The sequence below is a fragment of the Heloderma suspectum genome, chromosome 5 (assembly GCF_057233095.1).
Source record: "Heloderma suspectum isolate Gila_16-S chromosome 5, 16-S_ref, whole genome shotgun sequence".
In the NCBI taxonomy this organism is placed as follows: domain Eukaryota; kingdom Metazoa; phylum Chordata; class Lepidosauria; order Squamata; family Helodermatidae; genus Heloderma; species Heloderma suspectum.
The window spans coordinates 225,362,853-225,386,365 of record NC_139462.1 but is presented as its reverse complement, the minus strand read 5'-3'; the positions used below and the strand labels follow the sequence as shown (position 1 = coordinate 225,386,365).

General features: G+C 45.5%; 1 protein-coding gene across 3 annotated transcripts in view; it reads right to left on the bottom strand.

Annotated features, from left to right (window-relative positions):
- The window catches only part of MINDY4 (MINDY lysine 48 deubiquitinase 4), a 152,336-nt gene that overhangs the window by 34,178 nt on the left and 94,645 nt on the right, over nt 1-23,513 (bottom strand). For all 3 annotated transcript variants that reach the window (XM_084859438.1, XM_084859440.1, XM_084859441.1), the window contains 2 exons: nt 14,942-15,005; nt 13,345-13,506 (listed from right to left, as the gene is read on the bottom strand). In XM_084859438.1, the coding sequence (XP_084715564.1) occupies nt 13,345-13,506; nt 14,942-15,005 (226 nt within the window). The remainder of the gene's footprint in view (nt 1-13,344; nt 13,507-14,941; nt 15,006-23,513) is intronic.

The following is a 23,513-nucleotide window of genomic DNA, read 5'->3' as shown; positions in this document are numbered from 1 at the left end:
TGAATGTAGTGGGCAAGCTGTGTTTTAGACGATGATATCCACCATTACTGAACTGCAGATGGCAGGCCAAGACTCTGTTGTTTACACAATCAGTTATCCCAAGACAACTACCCCTTAATTCTCTTCAACCTCTGATTTCTTTATATACTTGAGGGTTAATCAATGGTTTAGAGTGAGCTGAGAGAGTCAGCCAATATAGCAGTGTTCAAAGGGCTGTGCAAATAATATTTGGGGGAGGTTGGGGGATGTTGACCTGGTGTTGAATGGGGTACGGCTACCCTTGAAAGACCAGGTCCGCAGCCTGGGGGTCATTTTGGATTCCCAGCTGTCCATGGAGGCTCAGGTGTCAGCTGTGAGCCGGACAGCGCTGTACCAACTCCATCTGATACAGCAGCTGCGCCCCTCCCTTCCCAACCATCTGCTCCATTCAGTAGTACATGCCCTAGTCTCCTCTCATCTAGACTACTGTAATGCACTCTACTAGGGTTATCCTTGAAGACGATTCAGAAGCAGCAGCTGGTGCAGAATGCGGCGGCTCACCGGATTAAAGGCAGACGCAGGTGTGATCACATCACTCTGGTACTGAAGGAGTTGCACTGGTTACCAGTTGATTTCTGGACCAAATCCAAGGTGTTGGTTTTGACCTTTAAAATCCTATACGGTTCCGGCCCAGCCTATCTCAAGGAGTGCCTCCAGCAACACCAGACAGGCCACTCAACAAGACCAGCCTCGGATGGCCTTCTCTCTGTCCCATCAGCCAGGAAACCTAGGCTGGTGAGGATGAGGGAGAGGGCCTTCTCTGTGGTAACCCCCATTCCCTCCCTAGGAACTCTGCCATGCCCCTTCTTTAATGAGCTTCCGCCACACACTGAAAACCTGGTTATTCAGGCAGGCATTTGGGGTGGGTTAGGGTATTTTTAGAAATATATATTTTACTGTAGAATTTTATTTTTTAAAACTGTTCTATTATACACTCTGTACATCACCCAGAGTGGCTGGGTGACCAGACAGATGGGCGATAAATTTAATAAATAAATAAAATAAGAAAAGGCATAAGCCAGACACCCCAGCCTCTTCCCCTTCCCCTAGGAATGCCTCCTTTCCAGTCTCTGTCCTCTGTTTACTGAGTGAAGAGAGGCAGCCAGTCCAGTTCCATCCACGCTGGCTACAAGGGATGTTTATTGTTTTAAAATAAACATTAAAATAAGTTTTAATGTGGAATTTTATTGTTTTAAACTGTTGTATTATTGCGCATTGCCGAGAGTGGCCAGGTGACCAGCCAGATGGGTGATTAAGAAATGTAATAAATAAATAAATAAATAAATAAATAAATAAATAAATAAAATTGCGGCAATGCTTACAACACTCTTACAGAAGTAGATAGGGGAGTATTATCAATGACCATGTTCAGACGTAACAGGAAACTTCTAGGTGAATGAGGCTGCATGAGCCTTGGGTTCATATGTTCTCCCATCCTGTCTCCTCCCCTTAAACTCTAGTTAATGAAAACAAGCCAGGATAGTTTCAGATCCTGGTTTGTTCAGTAAGGGTGCAATCTTATATGTGTTTAGACAGAAAAAAAGTCCTACAACTCCCAGCATGCTCCACCCAGCCATGCTGGGTGGGGCATGCTGGGACTTGTAGGACTTTTTTCTGTCTAAACATGCATAGGATTACACCTTAAGTAGAGTTTAAATAAACCTCCATTCCGATGTCATGGGGAATTGTGGTTCGTTTATAATCAGAAGCAAAAGCTCCTCCTTGCAGCTGTGAAACAGGAGGAAAAGGGAGGGGGAGCATGGGAACATGAGTTTCATGCAGGCTAGTCCATGTAGCAGAAAACCATGGTTTCCCATTACATCTGAACCAGGGCTATATATTTTCAAAGTCCACACCAGGTTTAGTTAAAGGGCTTGGGTGAGGCCATGGTGTTACAGGTACAAATAAGGTATCAAACTAAAACACAGAACATATGGATTTATTTCAAAATAGTGATTTGCTATTTGACCCCAAATATTTGATATATTTATCAGTTTATTGCAGTTAATAGCATAAAGCCTATTAAAAACAAACAAAGAAACAAACAAACCTGGCAGCAATGCCACACCTCCTTGTATTGTTGGTAACAGCTTTGCAACAGTCAGTCCACTGCTGGGAAATGAAGGTGTAGATCACTGCCTTTAATCCTATAGATCGCTTTTATGCTCTCATAAATGTGACTGGCAGTTTTCATTTTTCTAAAATGTCAGCCCTTTAGGAAGGGGCGCCTGCAAAGACAGATTTAATTTTCAACTCTCGGAGGGGGCGAGTATTCTTTCTGCTTCATTGGCTTTGTTTTATGCTCCCACAATGGTAAATTTAATTCCCCTCAGCACTATGGTGAGCCAGTCATTTCTAGTAGTGACAGTGCTCAACATCCAAACCCATTTTGCACCTTGTCTAGAGCAGAGAGACAGAATTCTTCCTGCAGCTACTTGAAAGGTGAGAAGAATGAACCTCTGGCCTCTTGTCTGCTCTCAGTACTCATAACATTACAAGGTGCGAACTGAAATAAATCTGCCAATTAATATGTTTTGCAAGAGAAAAGGAAGGGACTGCAGAAAATAATGTGCCTCAAAAGATTTGGCTAAGCAGGTTGATCTGGACAGTGCAGAGGATAATGGAAATAAATAGTCATAACCATAATCGATATCTATATAGAACTTTGTCCTGCAGTCTTAAACCTCTTCATGGTGATTATCTTGGAAATCCTTGCAGGAGCCCTGTACCAAGCATGGCTGCTTGCACCTGAATCTAGACATGGAGGGGGTTGTTCTCTAGCTCAGCATCACTGAGGTGGTGGAAGCTGGAAATCTTGAGCTGGAGGAACAGGCCGGCCCACCCATGAAACAAGGTGAGGTGCCCATATCAGGTGCACCACTTTCCACCCACTGTCAGGAGGGCCTCCCACCGCTGCCTCCAGCAGGTGCTCTAGAGAGCCACACCAGCTGCTCTACCACAGTGGCATTTGCTGCAGCAAGACAGCGGCTGGCAGGGCTCTCTGGAGCAGCCACCCAACCTCTGCTTCTCTTGTTGAGAGCCACGCAGCAGGAAGAAGCAACTGAAGGGCTCTCGTGAGAGCTCACACAGGTCTCATGAGAGATTGCCCTGGTTCTTTTGAGATCTGGGGCAAGCTCTCCTGAGATCTGGGCAGCCATTTGTGCCAGAGTGGTGGTGGTGGCAAAGGTAAGAGGGGTGTAGGACTAGGGAAGGGGGTGGGATATGGCAGCAGCAGGGGAAGGGGCACAATGGGGTGGCATGTATTCTTTCAGTAGGGATGGCCATCGCAGCAAATTCCAGACATTTTTAAGCTTGCCAGATTCCCAGGAGCCCCTGGTTCAGCTTGCATTTGCAAGCCAAACCGTGGGCTTTTTCCTGGAATCTGGGAACTTTTCTCTCTTTTTTTCCTTCAAGTGACATTCCTCTTGATAGAGAAATGCATGACGCTCACCATTGGCAGTGGTCGTAGCACAGCTTCTTCCTTTTAAACCTAAGAGTTTTTGTTTCTTTTGCACTGCCAGCGCAATTCTATATAGATATCGATTATGGTTATGTGTTGGCAACCTCATCCCTGTTTTACATACTCCAAAATGCCGCATAATCAGTGTTGTTCCAGGGCATTGTGGGGGGGGGGCAGGGGGGCAGCCACCAAATTAAAAAGAAAATGATAAAGAAAATTCCTCAAAGTGGCATTTTATTGCTAGGGGAGTAAGAAAATAAAAATCTCAGAACTTTCCTGAGAAAAATGTCTTCTGAAAGGGTGTTTTATAATTTATTTTGGTGCTGTTTTTGAGCTTACCAAATCACCGTGAGGTGGTGTCCCTTTCTATTGCACATCTTTCCACTCCTCCCAGGCTGCCTGCACTTCCTGATCTGAAAAAGTCCCATGGGAGGAATTGCCTCATGATGTCTTTCCCTGGGCTTTAATTGAAGTGTGAGAAGCCGAAGGAGGCTACTGGTTGCCGGAGAGATGACTGTACAATAAAAGCCAGGTATTCTGCACACACTTCTCGACCACTTCCAAAGTAAGGTAAGCGCAGGAAACCCAAGCGCAGGAAACGCATGAGAATCTCTCTCCTTTGAATTTATTTTCTAAAGCAGTTTCTTTTCTATCTAACTGAATGAGAATGGGGAAAATGTCAAAGAAATTTTCGACACAGCACTAGTTTGAAGCACACAAGACTACTCCTCTGTTGACAGGAAAGGGCAGAAGACCAGAGTCTCAGCCTATATATACACCAGGCCTGGCCAATCCAGAAGCTTCATGCTGGCTGCCAATTACAGAGGCCAACATTTCACACTGTTTGTTCCTTTCCACACCTGAAGACAGCACTGTGTTCCAAATCTACAGCACATGATCCATTTGAGCTCACTAGACCACATCCCAGCCTCAGGCGATGAGGTCCAAGCTCCAGAGATCTATCAGTAGGGATGATGTGGGTGCCCGATTCCATCTGATCCCCCCCTGCCTGCACCCCTGACCCCATCCATGGAGCCCCTGCCCCCGCTCACCTCCTTCCCGTGCTCGGCAAGCAGTCTGCACTCACCCTGGAAGCCTCGTCAAGCTCCACAGTCAACATTTTTTGAAAAAGGAAATGGTGATCACAAAAACATATATATATGAGTATATACGAAAATGAGCATTTCTGGAAATGCACATATTTGCATATGTGAAAATGCACATTTTTGTGAATGTGCATATTTGCATATGCACAGAGATGCGCATTTTGCACAATGCGTACTTTCACGCGTACGCAAATTTGCACATTCACAAAAATGCGCATGTTCACACATACGCAAATATGTGCATTTTTGTGATCGCCATTTTATTTTTCAAAAAATTGTGGCCACGGAGCTTGACGAGGCCACCGAGGTGAGTGTGGGCTGCTTGCCAAGCACGGCAGGGGCTTGAATGTGGTCCGGGGACCAGCGAGTGGGGGCAGGGGCTGGGCAGGCACCTGGAAAACCTGGATGGGGGTGGGTTCGCACATCCCTACCTATCAGAGGTAGGCCAGTTTTTTATCCCCATTTTACAGATGGGACATTGAGGCTGGTTCTTTTCAAAAGTATTTTAAAGTGGGACCTTGAAAGCAGGAAAGGATATTAAGATACGCACACACACTCACCCCCAGCTCTGACTCACTGGTGGAGCTTTTGGCTCCTGGATCCCAGCTCCACCCTGACAGCTCCCTGTGACTCAGCCCTGACAGCCTGGCAGTGCCTTTCTCCCAGGGGGAACACAGCCCAGTTCAGATGGCTGCCTCTTCCTGGCTCCTGCTGTGAACAGGCACTCACTCACATTCCGTACACCCTTTGCATGGCCTCACGAAAGTAAATTCTTGATCCAATCAAAGACTATATTTTTCTTATTTTATTCATTTTCTTCATTTATCTTTTCACATTAGAAAAAAAAAAAACACTGGTGAGTGTATACACAATAAATGCAAGCACAGGGAAGCCATGGAGGAGCATTTTGCCCACGTGGAATCTATGGGAAATGCAATGGGGGACAGAAGCTATGCAGCTGACAGCAGCATTGGTACTGAGGGAGGGGTGATTAACCCCCACCACCAGAGGTGTGTTTGGTGGCAACGCATGAGAGGGCCTTTTTGGTGGCCGCTCCCAGGCTGTGAAACTCCCTCCCAAACGAGGCTCGCTTCGCTCCCTCTCTATCCTTCCAATGGCAAGCAAAGAGCACTTTATTCAAGAAAGCATTTGGCTTGTAAGTGGGTGTGTGGGTTCTGTGCTGTTTTTCTTCTGTAATTGCTATGTTTTTATTGTATTTTAAACTGTATTGTTTAAATCTTTTTAAAATTGTTTTTGTAAGCTCTCTTGAGGGCCATTTTTTTGGTAGAAAGGCAGGATATAAATTAAAGAAACAAAATAAACAAAACAGCAAGCATCTCAACTCAGAAATAGTATTTCTGTCCTGGGAACATAGAACTGGGACAAAGGGACCACATCACTTTGTTCCTTTTTCAAATACAATTTGATTGGAAAATTGGTTATTAAGTAATAATCTAGATCACCTTTCCCCAACCTGGGTCCCTCCAGGTATTTTTGTCGACAAGTTCCATAACCCATGTCCATTGAGTAGGCTGCCTGGGGTGGATGGGACTTATAGTCAAAAACATTGGGGGGAGCAGGTTGAGGAAGTCTGGTTGAGATGTGGGTTACTATTATATAATAAAGAAACTCATTGTAATGATCTGTCACCCATTCCAAATGTAACAATAACTTTCTTCAAAAAAGACTAGGGATGTGTGAATCGGCAAAACCTGAGCTCTCTGGGCTTCTCCGAATTCCATCTCAAAGCTCGTTCCGACTCAAGTCCTTATCAGGCTGTGAGCTTTGTTATTTTCTTTTCGCATGAAAATCTGTGCGGATTTTTGTGTATTTTTCCAAATGTACACATCAACTGTGCACATCTTTCCAATGTACACATTCTTCTCCCGTTGATCAAAGCACATTTGTGTATATGTTTCAAAAGTACACATTTTTTCATGCACATTTTTCAAATGTCCGCATGTTGCCCAACACATGGGGGGGGGGCGCAAATCACATCGAAAGCTCACAGATGTATGTATTTCGATCACACATTGCATCTGAGTCTGAGTTCAGTCTGGAAGATGCAAACTAGGTAAATCCTGATCAAAATCGAACTGAAACAAGTTTCGCATACATCCCTAAGACCATCTATTTGAGCAATCAGTTTTGTTGTGTTTACAAATGAACTGCCTGGATCTGTCCTTGTGAATCTTATGCTCCCTTCTCCAACCTGGTGCCCACCAGATGTTGTTGGACTAACTCCCTTAAGCTCCAGCCAGCATGGCCAATAGTGACGGCTGATGGGAGCTGTAGGCCAAAACATCCGGAGGACTACAAGTTGCCCACCCCTGATTTAAATGGACCCAAAGTGTCAGCAGTATCCCGTGTTTTCCTCTCTTGACCAAATCATTGACAACGATGTCCGCGCTTTTGGTTTGTAATTGTCCAGGTGTGCATATCTGTCAATCTCTTTCCCTTCCATTATTACTGGCCATTATAAATCCCATGAAGGATTGATTCCTTGAAGTCGATGCCGAGAAAGGCCGAGGCAGAGGAAGAAGTAAGCGGCAGCCGCTGGAGCCCTGAAATGCAGGTGTTTTGTGAGGGAGAAGAGGAAGTGATTCCCTGCCAGTGCTTATGCCTCAGCTAACACACATAGTAAAACCCTGTCTGCATAGCCCCTGTTTGTTCTGCTTCGTGAATCCAGGCTGTCATCCTGCATGGCAAAGGGGCTCATGAGTGCTTGGCCAGCAGTGCCAATGCTTGGAGTGGCCTTTGCCAACAGAGAGCTTACCTCTGTGTGGGGATCAATGCCTCCCCTAGGTGGTGAACACTGCTCAATGCTGCATGGGGGGGGTTGGTTGGTGGGGGCATGAGTGTTAGAGCAAAACAGTTCAAACAAGGCACAGTGCTCACAAGACACAGTGCTCACATATAGCAAAGGGGTTTTATTTGTACTTAGGGATGTACGAAAGTCACTTACCTTTTTGCGGATTCTGTTCATGGTTCCGTCCCTCCCCCCGGAATCCTCAACGGGGGGGGAGGCGATCCGGTCCTCCCCCCCGGAATCCTCGACGGCCGGCTGTGGTCCGCGGCGGCTCCGCTGAGCAGCCGGCCAGGCCCAGGCCAGGGCCATCCGCAGCCAGATTTCCGGCCACGGAGGGCTCTGGGTAAAAAAAAAACGCGTACGCAAATGGCGGCGACTACGGCCACCGACATTTGCGTTCCTTATTTTTCGCCATCTTAGTCTACTTAAATATTTACGTAGACTAAGACAAAGAAAAGAAAGGGGGATGCAAATAGCGTACTGGGCGCTATTTGCGTTCCCCTTTCTTGTCTTCGTCTTAGTCTACGTAAATATTGACATAGACTAAGACGGCGAAAAATAAGGAACGCAAATGGCGGCGGCTGTAGCCGCCGCCATTTGCGTATGCGTTTGTGTTTTTTTTTACCCAGACATGATAGGCTACGTAACTCTTTACGTAGCCTATCACGTCTATGGGGGGGGAAAAAAGAAAAAAACACAGACTGCAAATGGCGGCAGTGGCAGCCGGCTGGAAGACCAGCTGTCGCTGCCACCGCTGAAGCCACCGCTGGAGCCGCTGCCGTCCGAAACATCCGCCCCAGGTAAGTCTTGTCCCAGGGGGGATCCACGGGGGCAGGGGAGTGTCAGGCCATTCCGCGATGGATTTTGGGGGGCCGAATGCACTGGCATTCGGCCTCACCGAGATCCATCACGGAATTCTCTGACATCCCTATTTGTACTACAGCAAACCTTGGGGCGTTCCTCATGTTTTTGTGTTGGCAGTTTCGGCTGCATATGCAACGACGCTCCCAACACTGGAAATAGAGGGAATGATGACGTTACATAGAAATGCACAGCTTTGGCTGGATGTTGTCATAGCGGTAATAGTAGTGTCGATATTGCCAGGTGAAAAATTGCATAATGTGTAGTTAAAGTATGAAAATTATGCTATAGAAATTTAGTATAATGATCCAGCATTTAGCATGAGATACAGAATGAAATGGCTTGTAGGGCCCTGCCAGCCCTGGAATTCTATGAAGCTAAGACAAAAAAAGTACCCCCAAGTTATTTCTGGGTGTTGGGAGGGGGTAATTTGTTATAAATAGAAACAAGTCCTTTTTCATTATATTTGTAACAGCCTTGAAAAAAATCTTTTAAAGTGTTTCCTATTTAAACAAATAAAATAAGGAAATGCTTCCCATCATTTATTTTCTCTGAATAAGCAAAGAGTAGAGCCAACATCCCAGTACCTTATTCTTTTTTTTTTTAAGCAACAACTCTACAGAATGGGGAAGAAAGAAAAGAGATTGCAACTCCAAATTAGGCAAATAATTAGTTATAAGCATCTTCTTCTTCTTCTTTAGCTGTTTTAAATAAAGATGGACACTTGGTGGCATTATTTCAGATATTCACAATTTTCTCCACTGTTGTTCTCACAATCGTTGGGCAACTAAACCCATGCACCACAATCCAGAGAGCAGAATTTGTGCACAGAAACGGGCTTCCAAATGAGGATCAGCCAATGAGGATCAGTGTGTGTGCAAAGCTATGCACAAGTCTACCATAGTGATGTGCAATGTATATAACCCCTATGCAGGTGTTCATCTGCTTGTGTGTAGGACTAAACTGTGCAGAGGAGTGTGGGAACACATGTAAGCCATGACCCCAACGTCCCCAGCTTCCGTTTAGGCCTTCATGTGTTAAGCATGACATTCTGTATAGGGCTCTATAAGCAAACTATAAATATGGCTTATGGGTGAGTGAGTGAATGAAGGGTTACATAGTTCATTGCACAGCACATGCTTTGAATGAAGAAAGCCTCACAGTCAATACCCAGCAACACCAGTAAAGGATCTCAAGCAGCTAGGGATGGGTGAACGAGTGACGTTTAAGATCACTAGGATTCTCCGAATGCCATCCCGCCACTTATCTTGCACCTGATTCCTGTTCTTGTTTGCAATCATGGCTTGCTCTGTGTGAACAGGGAAATTGCGCACAGCGAGCAGCAATCAAATGTGAATTTTGCACGAATTTCCCCACATTGGCGCAGATTTCCTAATATGCGCCAATTTCCTTATTTGCGCAACTTTCCTCCATAGACTAAAGTGGGGCTTTGAGTCTGCAGGGGAAACGTACGTGGATTAGGAAATCTGTGCAAAATTGAACCGGGAAAGTTGCGCAAATCGAATGCAAGTACATGTCTGACAATTTGCAAGCGTGCTCACACGCATGTTTGGGGCTTCAAACAGGGCACGCTCACATGTTCTGTTAGCAAAAAATGACATTCTCATACACCCCTACAGGTGGGATGGCTTCCTAAGATGTTGGGGCCCCTACTGTTAGCCAAGGTAAGAAAGTTCTGGGCTAGACAAAGGAATAATCTCAGCCAGAATATCTCTGCTCTGTTGTCACTTGAGCATTTTCCTGAGATCACATTGTTTTAGCAAGGTATTTTCCTGCAAGATCTGGGCTTCTTTACCATCTTGAGGCATGCTTTTTCTAAGTTTTGCTCTGCCCCATTGCACAGTGCCTCAATCAAAGCCACAGATAATTTGATTCTCCCCCCCCACCCCCTTTAGTAAACAGAAGGCAATGCCAGTAATCAGCATGTTGGCAGCAGCACTTAGCAGCACTGGCACTTAATTTGATATTTAGCCAACGCTTCCAAAAATCAGCTCCAAACTGAAGCTGTTGTGGGCTGAAAACAAATCAAATGATGCATTGTCTGTGCTTTCTTACTGTTCCTGACCTAAATGGGCCACAAGAAAGGTACCAGTTTCAAAACTGTAAAATGTCCTTCATACAATACAGACTTGTTGGATATTGTCAGCTGTAAAATGCTGTTTGTCAGCCTTGGCCAGTAGACCTTCTTGGTTGGAATATACAATATATATATATGTGTGTGTGTGTGTACACACACACACACACACACACACATTTAAAGTTGAACTGCCAGGTCATCTTCAGGTGGCAAGGCTAAAATGGTTGGGTATGTTCCCCAACCATCCCAATCCAGGATGGATATGTGAGAGATGCACAGGCAAAGTAGACATCAATCTTGGTTGCAAAAGGTTATAGTTCTGGGGGAGACATTCCAGAGGGCAAGTGGACATGCCAAGGAAGAGAGAAAACATGATTGATGTGGAATTGAGAGTAACTGCAAAGCAGATTTTGGCAGGGCAAAATATTTTTTAAAAAATGCTGGCTACCTTAGGAGGCTGAAGGATTTGTCATTAATATATCACATTCCCACATGGACAGGCCACATTCGAAAATAAACGTAAGGATTAGTCAGGCTGTTCTGTGAGCACTTGCAGATCTGAACAGAAATGAGAGGACGTGAAAGGCAATGAAGAGAGCAGATAAGACGGAAACCATCAAGAGGTTAAAGTAAGACACAATAAATTAACTAACTTAAGCCAGGCAGGGAAGGTTAACTCCCAATGAGGGTTAATTCCCATTACTGATGTATGTGTTTGCTTTTCTGTGCCTGGTTACCTCAGCTGAGGTGCAAAAAGCAGAACTGTGTAAGAGAGAGAGACAGGCCATGGTAAGGCCCAGTATCTTGATAGAGTGATCCCAGAGTGGCTGAAAGTAATTTCCAGGCTTCTTAGGGGAGACCCAGAAACTGCCTAGCTAACAGGATGGGGAGGCCAAACCTGTCTGCCCCAAGCCTTGGTCTAAACTGAGGAACATTGGTATTGATCCAGCACAGGAGACCACACACCCTTCTCATGCTCTGCATGACACTTACATCAGATTTCATTTTTTCATTCTTATGAACTCCAAAGGACAACTTTCCCCCACACCCAAATTGTTGTCTGCTGGCTTCTAGTAGAGAACCACAGGCCCACGCAACAACATACGTCTTCAGAAATGAAAGATGAACATTATTTGGAAAAATCCAAAGGAACATTCCAACCACTCGGTTCTCTAGAAATTACATTTGGGATCAGCCGATGTCTCTCTCTGCATATGCTCTTTGCCTGGTTTCAGTTACTATACCACAAGATAATTCAGTGCTGACTTGGTCGATTTATTGAAATGCTGGGCAAGAAAAGTGTGTGTGTGTGTGTGTGTGTGTTGAATTCCAGTGAATTGGGTTCATTTTTGTCTGGTCATGCCAATGTCAACGCAGATTGCTCAAAAGGGTATTACTGAGCTTCTCTATGTTTACAAAGTGGTGACTGAAAGGAGACGGTAGCCACCCCCAGGCCCACTTCAGAACCAAGTCCTGGAAGAAGTAAAGCCTTTGGAATTTTATTTGCCTTTTGCTGCCTCTCTCATGTGCTGTGGTGCACTCAGACACTTAAGAACTCCAATGTAGAGTCGTGGGCACATGTTCTCAATCAAAAAGTCATGTCCTCTGCTGGGATTTCTGCAACTGATTAAGCTACTCATCAAGAGTCTCATTTCCCCAGACACTGTGCATTAATAACACGCTATAATTCCTTCAAAGGGAAACACACAGAGAATCACATTACGTTCTTGGGTGATTTGAAGCCATTTGGACTCTTCTAGGGGATTCAAGAGCCAAAGGACTAGAATGTGGCCAAAGCCACTCATCTGTGTGATGCTGGAACTGGCATGGACATCTCAGGAAACTTGTATCAGGGTTACAGATGTTGCAAGCACCCGATACAGGGGAGGAGCCTGATGGACTCCCTCTTGCGCAGGCCCCCCGGCTCCCATTCGCGGTCCACACCGCACGTACCGGACCAGCTCGCTGAGCGCCATTTATGCCTGTGACGTTGCAGAGATGGCCCCTTTATGGCCGCAATCTACACAACATTATTTTTCTGGAAAGATCCGAGACATGATTTTGCATAACAATGGTGGCTCGGGGAAGGAGCGGGTGGCCCTGCAAGACTTGATGGTCACTCGCCGAGCTGTCTAGGGGCTTGTGCAATGCAGTGAGCAGGCATGAGCTGCAATGGTGGCTCAGCAAGTGACCGTGTCCCTGGATGGAGGTGAGTCCATCCATCCCTAATCAAGATTCCTGTTTGTTGTAGTGTTTTTGCCAGTGCCGTGCATGTAACTAATAAAAGGTAAAGGTGTCCCCAGCCAGTCGTGTCCGACTGTAGGGTGTGGTGCTCATCTTCATTTCTAAGCCGAGGAGCCAGCACTGTCCGAAGACGCTTCCGTGGTCATGTGGCCAGCATGACTGAACACCGAGGTGCACGGAACGCTGTTACCTTTCCCGCCGAGGCAGTACCTATTTATCTACTTGCAATTTCTTGCTTTCGAACTGCTAGTTTGGCAGGAATGTAACTAATACACCACCCCAAAACAATCATGGTGTAATGACAGGTATTATCACATCAAAGGGCTTTGTGTCACTGCACACATATGTACTGGTAATATAAATGACACAAATGAGCTGAAGGAGTAAGAGAGTTGGGGCAGCCATTTATGCTCTACTGCTGGAATTAACTTGGGAAATTACCCTAATATTAAACCAGAAATCAGGAGGAGTCGCACACAGGACAGAGCAAACCCATGGAACAATGAAGGGACAGAATGGGTAAAATATGATAGTCCCAGTTTCACATCGATTTCAGCATAAATAATAATAATATTAAAAATAATAAATAAAATAATAAAATAATAATAAATAATAGCACTGTGTAGCTCAACCCTGAGTGGTTCTCCTCTGGAACTGGAAGGTGGGTGGAGCTGATCGTAAATCAAAGACAGTCTTTCTGCACGTGCTAGAGACATATGGTCCATACCTGGCAGACGTTGTAGTGCTCAAAGAGGGACAGCAAGCCAACGTCACTGCGACCAGTGATGCCTTTTAAAACCGTGATGTTGCCATTTCCAGAGTCCAGCTCCATCACGTCGTTGAAAACATTGGACACGGCTTTGCCAGTCAGCAGCAGGTTGACCAGCTCCTAGTTTCAACAGAATAAAAGGGCTTTAGGAATATAGACATTGGCCAGGGAGACGTAACGTTTGAAGGACATAGGTGGAAGAGGCTTGTCATTTTACTAGGGCCTTCACCTTGGAACTTTGGCCACGGCTGCCACTTTTGATCTATGGCAAACATTCAGATTAATTTCAAAGACAAATCCCTCGGAGTGGGAGTCCAGCCGTGCTCCTCCTCAAATTGTTCCTGATCCTCTACTGGTTCCAACCTCACCCCACCATATATTTTCCCCCTTATTTCCTGTTATATCCCTGTGTATGCCCTTCGTTCCTCCAAATCCACCATCCTCAGTCTCCTACACTCTGAAAGGGCTCCGTATATCCTTCTTTGCCACCTCTTATGCCTAAAAATCCTTCCTGGAACATGTATATGATGGTGCTACCATGCCAATCTCCATTCAAATCCCTTACTCAATCCCACTTCTTCTTTTTTGAAAGACCTTTGGTTTAATCCTTTGTCCCTCATCTCCATCTATAATCCAACTCAAGTATGTATAATCTGCTTGCATCCCTCTTAACCCTGCATCTCCCTCCCCTCCCTTCTCTCTGTTGTCTCCTCCACTGTCAAATGTTGATTGATTTGTAACTTCCGTGGAGGCAGAGATCTGTGGAGGGCTGTTGTTGTTGTTTTTGGCATATGGAGCTCTGTAAAGCATCATATAAGTGGATGGTGCTGCACACATGAAGAATAATAAAGAATCACATAACCTGCTTTGACGGACATACATCTGGGACACACTTAGAATTGCAATCATATGGGCTGGGTGGAGGGTGGGACTGTTTTTAAGGGCAGATGGAGATGTGCCTAAGAGTGGCGTGTGGGCCCGCTTACTTCAGTTCACAGTATGCAGCCACATCTCCGTGGAACCCAACAGTAGCCGTGGCAACCACACCAATGTTCACACTGAGCAGCAACCATGCCAAAGCTATGCAATGTGATTTAACACTATGTTCCTGCATGGGCAGGGCTTGCTGGCCCCAGTGGACACATTATGGAGGAAGGGTACATCCACACTGCTCATAAAGCAACTGGGATTTCTTCTGAAAGCAGCTGGAGATATCTCTGCCCACGTAGATTTTACCTACTCCCTGCAAAGCCCATATCCATTGAGTCTCACATCAGCATCAATCAGGGATAGGCAAGTTGTGGCCCTCCAGGTGTTTGGGCCTGTAAGTCCCATCATCCCTCAGCATTACCTTCTCCTGTGAACAAGTGATTGTATCCCTGTATGAGTGGTTAATGCCCCATCATGGGTGAGGGTCATTTGGACCCCGGCATGAACAGCCCTGCTGCTTTCCTCTATTCGATTATTTGACAGAACTGGAATCCCTCCTGTCCTTCAGGCTGTTGAGCAAAATAGGGCATTTTGACTCCATTACAAAGGCCTCTCGCTTATTTACCTGTGTACAGTATCCATGTGCGCCAATCAATCTGTTTGTGATCACATCAAAATCTCCACGAACTCTGGTGGGGGAAAAGGATTAAGATTTAAGAAAGGTGACTTGCAGCCCCTCCACCTCCCACAATCCTTCACACAAAATCTGGTTCTTTCCCCATTGGAGGAAAATGGGGTATTTTAGCATATAACAAAGTCATGGTCTTCCAAATGCTTCTACAAAAATATGCTATGCAATAAAGCACAGGGGCTGGGATCCAAAGAACAGTGTGACTAAGTCCCAAAGGGGCTTGGGGCTTATTTTTGGGATCAGCACTCCCGATCCCATTACAAGCAGTTTCTGATATGGCACTGGAGGGTGGGTTCTCTTGTTTAAGAAATATTTTTTTCAAAATAGTAGTTCATTATTTACGGCACAATCCTATGCTTCTTTTGACAGAAAAAAGTCATAGAATTGTAGAATCAAAGAGTAATAGGGTTGGAAGGGGCTTACAAGACCATCACGTCCAATCTGCTGCTCAGTGCAGGAATCCAAGTCAGAGCATCCCTGACAGATGGCTGTCCAGCCCCGTTTAGAATGCCTCCAGTGTGGGAGAGCCCGCCACCACCCCAGGTAATTGGTTCCACTGTCCTATTGCTCTAACAGTTGGGAAGTTTTTCCAGATGTTCAGCCAGAATCTGGCTTCCTGTCACTTAAGCCCATGATTCCGTGTCCTGCATTCTGGGATGATGGAGAAGAGATCCTGGCCTTCCTTTCTGTGACAACCTTTCAAGTCCTTGAAGAGTGCTATCCTGCCTCCCCTCAGTCTTCTCTTCTCAAGGCTAAACATGCCCAGTTCCTTCAGTTTCTCCTCATTGGGCCTTGTTTTCAGTCCTCTGATCATCTTTGTTGCCCTCCTCTGAACCCTCTCCAGTTTGTCTGCATCCTTCTTCAAGTATGGACTGGACACAGTACTCCAGATGAGGCCTAACCAGTGCTGAGTAGAGGGGAACTAGTACTTCCCGGGATTTGGAAGCTATGCTTCTATTAATGCAGCCCCAAATACCATTTGCCTTTTTTACAGCCACATCACATAGTTGGCTCATATTCAGCTTGTGATCTACAACAATTCCAAAATCCTTCTTGCTTGTAGGATTGTTGAGACAAGTATCCCCCATCCTACAACTTCCCACATTTCTGAGTCAGCCATGAGGGGCTGGCCTGGGGCTGGGTTAGGGTTGTAGGACTTTTTTCTATCTAAGCATGCATAGGATTGTTGTTGTTGTTGTTCAGTCGTTCAGTCGTGTCCGACTCTTCGTGACCCCATGGACCATAGCACGCCAGGCCTTCCTGTCCTGCGCTCTCTCCCGGAGCGTGCTCAAGTTCATATTCATTGCATCCATGATGCTATCTAGCCATCTCAGCATAGGATTGTACTCTTGGTTATTTAAGAAATCTGAATGTTGTCCTTCAGTTTAGAAAGCTCACCACCCAGTGCAACTTACAACCATACATTTCAAAACAGATTAGCAGAATCAGTAAAGCCCATTGAAATTGTATGTTAAAGTTGACTTTTGATGACATGCTTGAAGGCCTGATACCCCAAAGATGTCAACTTAGTTTCCAGGACAACATGGGGGCGGGGAGGGGGGTCATTCCACATACAGTGGGCCACAACTGAAAAGGACCAAACTTTCTAATCATCACCCACCTGATCTGAGTAGAAGGTGGGCCGCTAAGGTCGATCATAATATCTAGGCAGATTCATATGGGAGTAAGTGGTCATTTAGATGCCCCAGGCATAAATCATTTAGGGCTTTAGAAGTAACTGCCAGAATTCTGAATTGTGTCCCCAGCAGCCAGTGTACAAGAACTGGTGAGTTATAATTAGGGATGGTGCAGGCACCCGATTCCATGCGGTAATCTGGCGGATCCCCCCTGCCCGTACCCCTGAGCCCCGCTTGCCAAGCCCCTTCCCCTGCTCGCTCCCTGCCTGTGCTCAGGGAGTGGCTCACACTCACCCCAGCGGCCTCACCGAGCTCCACGGTCACCATTTTCTGAAAAATAAAATGATGATAGCAAAATGCGCATATTTGAATATGCGCAAAATGTGCATTTTTGCAAAAGTGCATATTTGCATATGTGGAAATGCACATTTTGCAAATGTGCATTTTTGCATATGTACGAAATGCACATTTTTGTGAAAATGAGCATTTTATGCATACACAAATTTGCGCATTCGCAAAAATGCGCATTTTGTGCACATGCAAATATGGGCACTTTGCAATCGCCATTTTTTAAAACAAATTGGAACCGCAGAACTCAACGAGGCCGCTGGGGTGAGTGTGGGCTGCTTGCCAAGGCGGGAGGGGCTCGAGCATGGTCTGGGGACTGGCAAGCAGGGGCAGGGGCTAGACAGGCACCCTAGTTATGATCCCTGCAGCCGGTCCCAGTTAGCTGTACTTTTGACTAACTGACATTTCCAAGAAGTCTTCGAAAGCAGCCCTGCATACAACAAACTCTCTAATCCAGGTCTTTGGACCTTGGCCAGGGTCTGTGACATACTATGAAACGGCTACCAGATTTTGCTGTGAGTATGCAAAGTCCTAGAATAAGCCTGCACGGCATAACTGGTGTGCATTTTGAATTGCTGCACACTTTAAACCCCTTTTATTATTTTTATCTCTGTTTAAAAACAAAAGCAAACCAAACAATTTTATACATTTGCAATGATTAAGTCAGGACTCCGGAGGAATAAGAGTGGTTTAAGTAGGATTTGACTTGAAAATCCTCCCCTAAAGTTAAATATTGGAATCCCTATTTTTCTGTTTTGAAAAAAATCTGATTCCAAGAATAAGACCAGGGAATAATCTCAATTGTTTCCGTGCAATGCCAAAATGAAATATACAATACCTAGGAAGCTGTGAGGACTAAAAAATAAAAAAGTACTTAGCAACTGTCATGAAAACGGAATTCAGTTGATTTCAATAAAAAGAGTTGATACCAAAATAACAATGTAATATAAAATGATTATATTAATGACTACTTCAAAATCTTTTTTTAGGGCTAAATTGACAGGGCAGAGACAAAATATTAAAAAGTCAAAGGGATAATTGCACATTTATGGGGCGTCAGCCAGAACCATCTTTGGCCTCTGGCCACTTTTAGCTCAAGGACCACTCACACCTTGGAAATCCCATGGCTTTGCTCGAAACAACTGCCCAATGCAACATGCGTCAATTAGGGGCTGTGGGACATGGAGTCTAGACAATAGGAGGAAGTTCTAATTCCATCGTTGGTTGCAAATGGGATGGGAATTTGGAGTTGCACCTAAGGCGTTCGAGGAGAAGTGACATCTGCAATTCACATCATCTGTGTTAGTGAGGAAGTAACCGTCAAGGTTGTGGCTTAACGATTCACGGCTAGTATGGGGTGGGATGAAATCCCCTCTTCTGGGGTAGTTACCGTTATTTATTTGGGGGGTTGGCCTCAATGGTCTTATAGGCCCCTTCCAACACTACTATTCTATTGTATGATTCTACGATCTATTTATTTATTTATTTATTTATTTATGTACAACATTTGTATACCGCTCCACATCTAAACAGATGCCAGAGCGGTGATCAACAAGAGATAAAATGAACAAAAGATAAAACGAAGAATGAAACACGATATTAAAATTATTCTTTAAATAATCTAGAGTGCCAATAAAACCGAGTTTGGTTAACCAAGGAAGGCTCGCCAGAAAAAAGTTGTTTTCAGGAGGCACTGAAAACAACCCAGTGTTGGTGCCTGCCTGACCTCCAGAGGCAGGGAGTTCCATAGGATGGGAGCCACCACACTGAAGGCTCTTCTCCAGGTGGACTCCAGTTAGGCCATGGGTCCATGTAGAACCACCAGGAGCATGCCCTCTGATGACCTCAGTGATAGGACAGGTTGGTAAGGGGGGAGGCACTGTCTCAGGTATCCTGGTCCCAAGTTGTTTAGGGCTTTGTACACTAGTACCAAAACCTTAAACCTGGCCCAGTAGTGAATTGCATACAAACAACCTGGAAAAATAGATAGATGAGGTGGCATATGAGATTGCGTTACGCTGGGGCTACTGGTCCACCTAACCTAGCACTGTTCTTTAGCTGCTCTGTCATCTCTCTCGAGACTCAGTGTAGGTCCCCCCTCCCCATCCATTCTGCCTTAGATGCTATAGATCAAACTTTCCTAACCCAGGGTTCCCAGATGTGGTTAGACTGAAATTCCCATCACTCAGATCATTGGTCGTGCTTGCTGGGGATGATGAGGAGTTATAAGCCTACATCATCTGGGGACCCAGGGTTGGGAAAGTCTGCTTTTTAAATGGAGATGCTGCAGATAACAATTGGGCAATTCTGCATACAAAGCTGGAGCAACGGCCAGGCTCCCCTCAAATTATGTGTGTGCGTGTGTGTGTCATACACCTGGCCTTGGATAAGCCAGCAATGTTTGTTTAAAAATTATTTTAGACATATATTGCCTCTGCGTGTGCTATCTGTTTTTATGTGTTTTTTATGTAAATGGTTTTGCCCTTTGCATAATGTGTTTTTAATGGTTCTTAATTTTTGTGAGCCGCCCAGAGAGCTTTGGCTATGGGGCAGTATAGTAACATAATAAAAGAATAGAAAGAATGAACCAGGCACCTGGGAGTGACTCATTAGACAATGGAGGACTGATGTCTGTATGGAGCTTCTATGTGGGCAAGGACTTCCATCATTCACTGCTGCCCCTACCATGGGAAGCAGAGCACATTTTTAGCGTTGCCCTTATTTTCGCCGTAGTCTACGTAATCTTTACGTAGACTACAGCGACCAAATAAGGAACGGGAATGGCGGCTCCCTATGGGGGCTGCCATTATCCGTACGCGCTTTTTTTTTTTTTTTAAGTCACCCGTGATAGGCTACGTGACGATTTACGTAGCCTATCACGGCTGACTTTGCAAATCTAGCCATGATAGGCTACGTTAATCGTCACGTAGCCTATCACGGGGCGTATTTTTTTTTCTTTTATTGGAATGGCGGCGGCGGCAGCTGGTCGAAAGACCGGCTGCCACTCCCGCCCTGGACGAAGACCCGACAAACCGCCGGCCAGACCCGCCGCCGGGAGGGACATTCGCCAAAGGTAAGTCCCGTCCCGGGGGGGGGGGTGCGGGGTGCGGGGGGGTGGAGAATTTCTCCCCGAAACTTGTTCGGGGGCCAAACACGTTGGCGCTCGGCCCCCCGAAGTTTCGGGGAGAAATTCTCCGCCATCCCTAGGCTAGATGGGCCCATGGTCTGACTCTAGATCAGGCAGCTTCATATACATTCACAGGACAATTGCATGTCCTCGAGCTTCTCCTGACTAGGGATGGGAAAATCTGGTGAGCTCAATCTTGTTGAGGTTCTAAATTTTTCCATCACCAAGCTCATTCCATCTTGGTTCCATGCAAGCTTTCCCCCGGCCCCCCAGCACAGAAATTTGTATGTATTTTTGTTTGCATAATTCAAAATGTGTGCATTTTTGTTCACTTCCCCCCCCCCCAAATGTACACATTTTTGTGTGCATGCACCCATTGACAGAAGCATGGTTGTGAGCATTTTGGAAAATATATGCACTTCTCTTGGCACATTTTTCAAATGCGTGCCTGTTGTCAAACACATCAATTTTTTTTAGGGCTGTGCAGGGACCCCCCAATCTGGACCAGGCAGATTCGGGGGCCCCCGACCCACCTCGGCCATGATCCGAAAGCGGGGTTTGCATGGCAAACCGTGCTTGGGGGCCCCCCGACTCCCCCATGCAACCCCCCAGCTCCTTACCTGGGCTGCCTCCTCCTCTGCTGCTGCCTCCGTCACCGCGCCATCATCTTCTCTGTTCTGCTGCTGCTGCTGTCATCGTCTTCTTTGCTGCTGTGCCACCGAGGTCTCCTGATATTTTAAATATGGCAACTCCTGCAAGAAGACCAGTCACCGCGCGTCCAGGCCTCAGGAGATGGCGGTGGCGCAGCGGGGCTAGCGGCGAATAAGATGATGGCAGCAGCAGCGGGCGGCGGCAGCACAATGGAGAAGGCGGCGGTGCGGCAACGGAGGCAGCAGCAGAGGGAGATGAGAGTCCTCATCCATCCCTGCTCCTGACACGGACACCTGCCAGAGGCCATGAAGGCAAATTGGGAGGGAGATTTGGTACTGTTGCTCCTTATCCAATCATTGAGCGTATTGGGAAGTGACCATGGAAAAGAATATGCTCCTTCGGTCAAAAGTCCACACTTGTTGCGAGATACCTGCTTCAACATAATTCTACACTTAACAGTGACTCTGGCTGGTACCTGTCCAAGGTTTTCTTACAAACTTCCAAGACAGGAGATTCTGTAGGTTTTGCAAAGAGCGTTTCTTGGAGTCTCTTGCAAGATCAGAGCCAAAGGATTGCTTCCCCACTTGCCACTGATTGATTTAGTGCGCAACCCTATGGAGACAGACGTGAGCCTTTGAACTCAGAGGCTGACACCTACCCAATGCAAGGTAACCAGAACACAGAGGGAATCCTCTCCTCCATGCTCCATCCGCCTTGCACTTTCACCTAGATGCGCAACTTCACGCTTCTAGCCAAGGACATCGGAGTGGGAGGGGGGGAGGCAGCATGGCGCATAGGAAGCCTTGTAAAGAGGCTTCCGTAGTCTCCTCCCCTCTCCTCCCTGGGACCACTGGCTTTTCACCCTCTCCACATTCCGTTCCTGAATGCGGAGAAGTAGTTGGCACGGAAAGAACCATGCTGGCTATGAGGGGGCAGGGAACGTGGTTCCCAGAACCCAAAAAATCGTATCACCCTCTAGACAGTGTCTAGTGGCCATAGGATTGCTCTCTTATTGTATTTATATCCAACCTTTCTGCCAAGGGATGGCATCCAAGGCAGATATCAATAAAATGCAGATTAAAAACAAAATCTTAATTAAAACATAACATTAAAAAGAAATAAATGAAAAGCACAATACAATAAATAAACAGCAACAACCAATTAAAAAGAAAACAAAACAAAAAACAGGCCAGCTCACATGCCAAAAGGCCTGCTCAATCCAAATCTGTTTATTGCTGTCCATGAAAAGCAAGGTATACAAGATAGACAGACAGACAGCAACAAAGTATATATTCAAAGACATATAGAACAGTGTATAATCCATGCTGAGAAAATCAAAAACAGGTTAACTGAGCTCTCAACTTAACTGCAACAGAAAAAAACAAAAACAAAAACTTGGCAACTTTTCCAGTAATACAGGATGATGTTGGCTAAACAGTAAAATATATAAAACAGATTGCCTCTACCAGGAAACTTCGATAATAAAGGTGCAATCAGTTGTCTCCTAATATCCCAATAGAAATTGCAATATAATAAAACATGCATTAAAGTCTCTAAATCCCCTGAACTGCAGGAACAAGGTTGAAATGAAGAATCCTTATAGAATCTCGTCTCTAGAATGACAGATGGTAGACCATTCATACGGGCCAGTGTAAATGCAACCTGGGGCTTATAAACATGAATAGCTTTTAGATAGCCCCTTTGCTCCCAGTTGGGAACTGAATGCCAAAAGGAGAAGAACAAAATTTAGCTGCGCATGATATCAAATTTTGCCAGTCAATTTCGTACAATCTTAACAAAAGAACTTATTTTGCCTTTTTCCTTACCCAAAGAAAAAAAGTTTAGATGGACAAATACCCATTTCTATTATTTTACAGTATACAGCCTTCAACCAGCTATTTCTGTAACAGTCTCACCAGGTCACAGAACAGTAGCAAGAGTCTTGTTGGTTAAAGCAAAATTTAATCCATCTAGACAGAGTAGACACACAACCTGTCTATGTTATGGAGTTTAATCCAGTTTCCAAGCACAAAAATGGCCGCACACCTAGGGACCCCAAGAAAAGTTCTGAGGAATGCTTGAATAAAAACGTATTTGCCTGCCAGCAGAAGGATAATCTAGCCCCCCTCTGCAGGGAGTTCCAGAGCCTGAAACAGCCATGTCATTAATGCCATGACATTGACAGAAAGTTAATGTCTAGCAGCTTACTTTGTGGAAAATGATGACGTAAAAACACAAAACAACCCCCCCCCCCTCCGGCCTGTTTTAATTGCAGTTCTGCCTGGTGTTTGCCACTTAAAAAAATAAATACATCACATATGTGTGTTTCAAGTGAGGTCTCTCTCTCTCTCTCACTGCTCCTATCCATGCGGCCAAGCTGTGTAATACTCCACGGAGGGGTGACCTCACACCCCTTCTTCATGGCAACAGACCATTAACATTAACAAAGCACACAATTATGGGTTGGCTACAGAAAAAGAACATGGGTTGGGAACGGGGGGGAGTCTCAAATGATTACATGGGAAGTTCTAGGAAAGGGATCTCAAACAGGAATGTTCCATTTTGACATGCGTATGTGTGACCTCTAACAGATTTGGTTCACAGACATAAAAGCCTGGAAGCTAGATGATACACATACAACTAGGTGATCTTCATATGACCGAAGGCGGATTTGGATGTTACTTTCCCTCTATCTGTGTCTTCAAAATCAGGGGTGGGCAATATGTAGGCTACATGTGGCCCT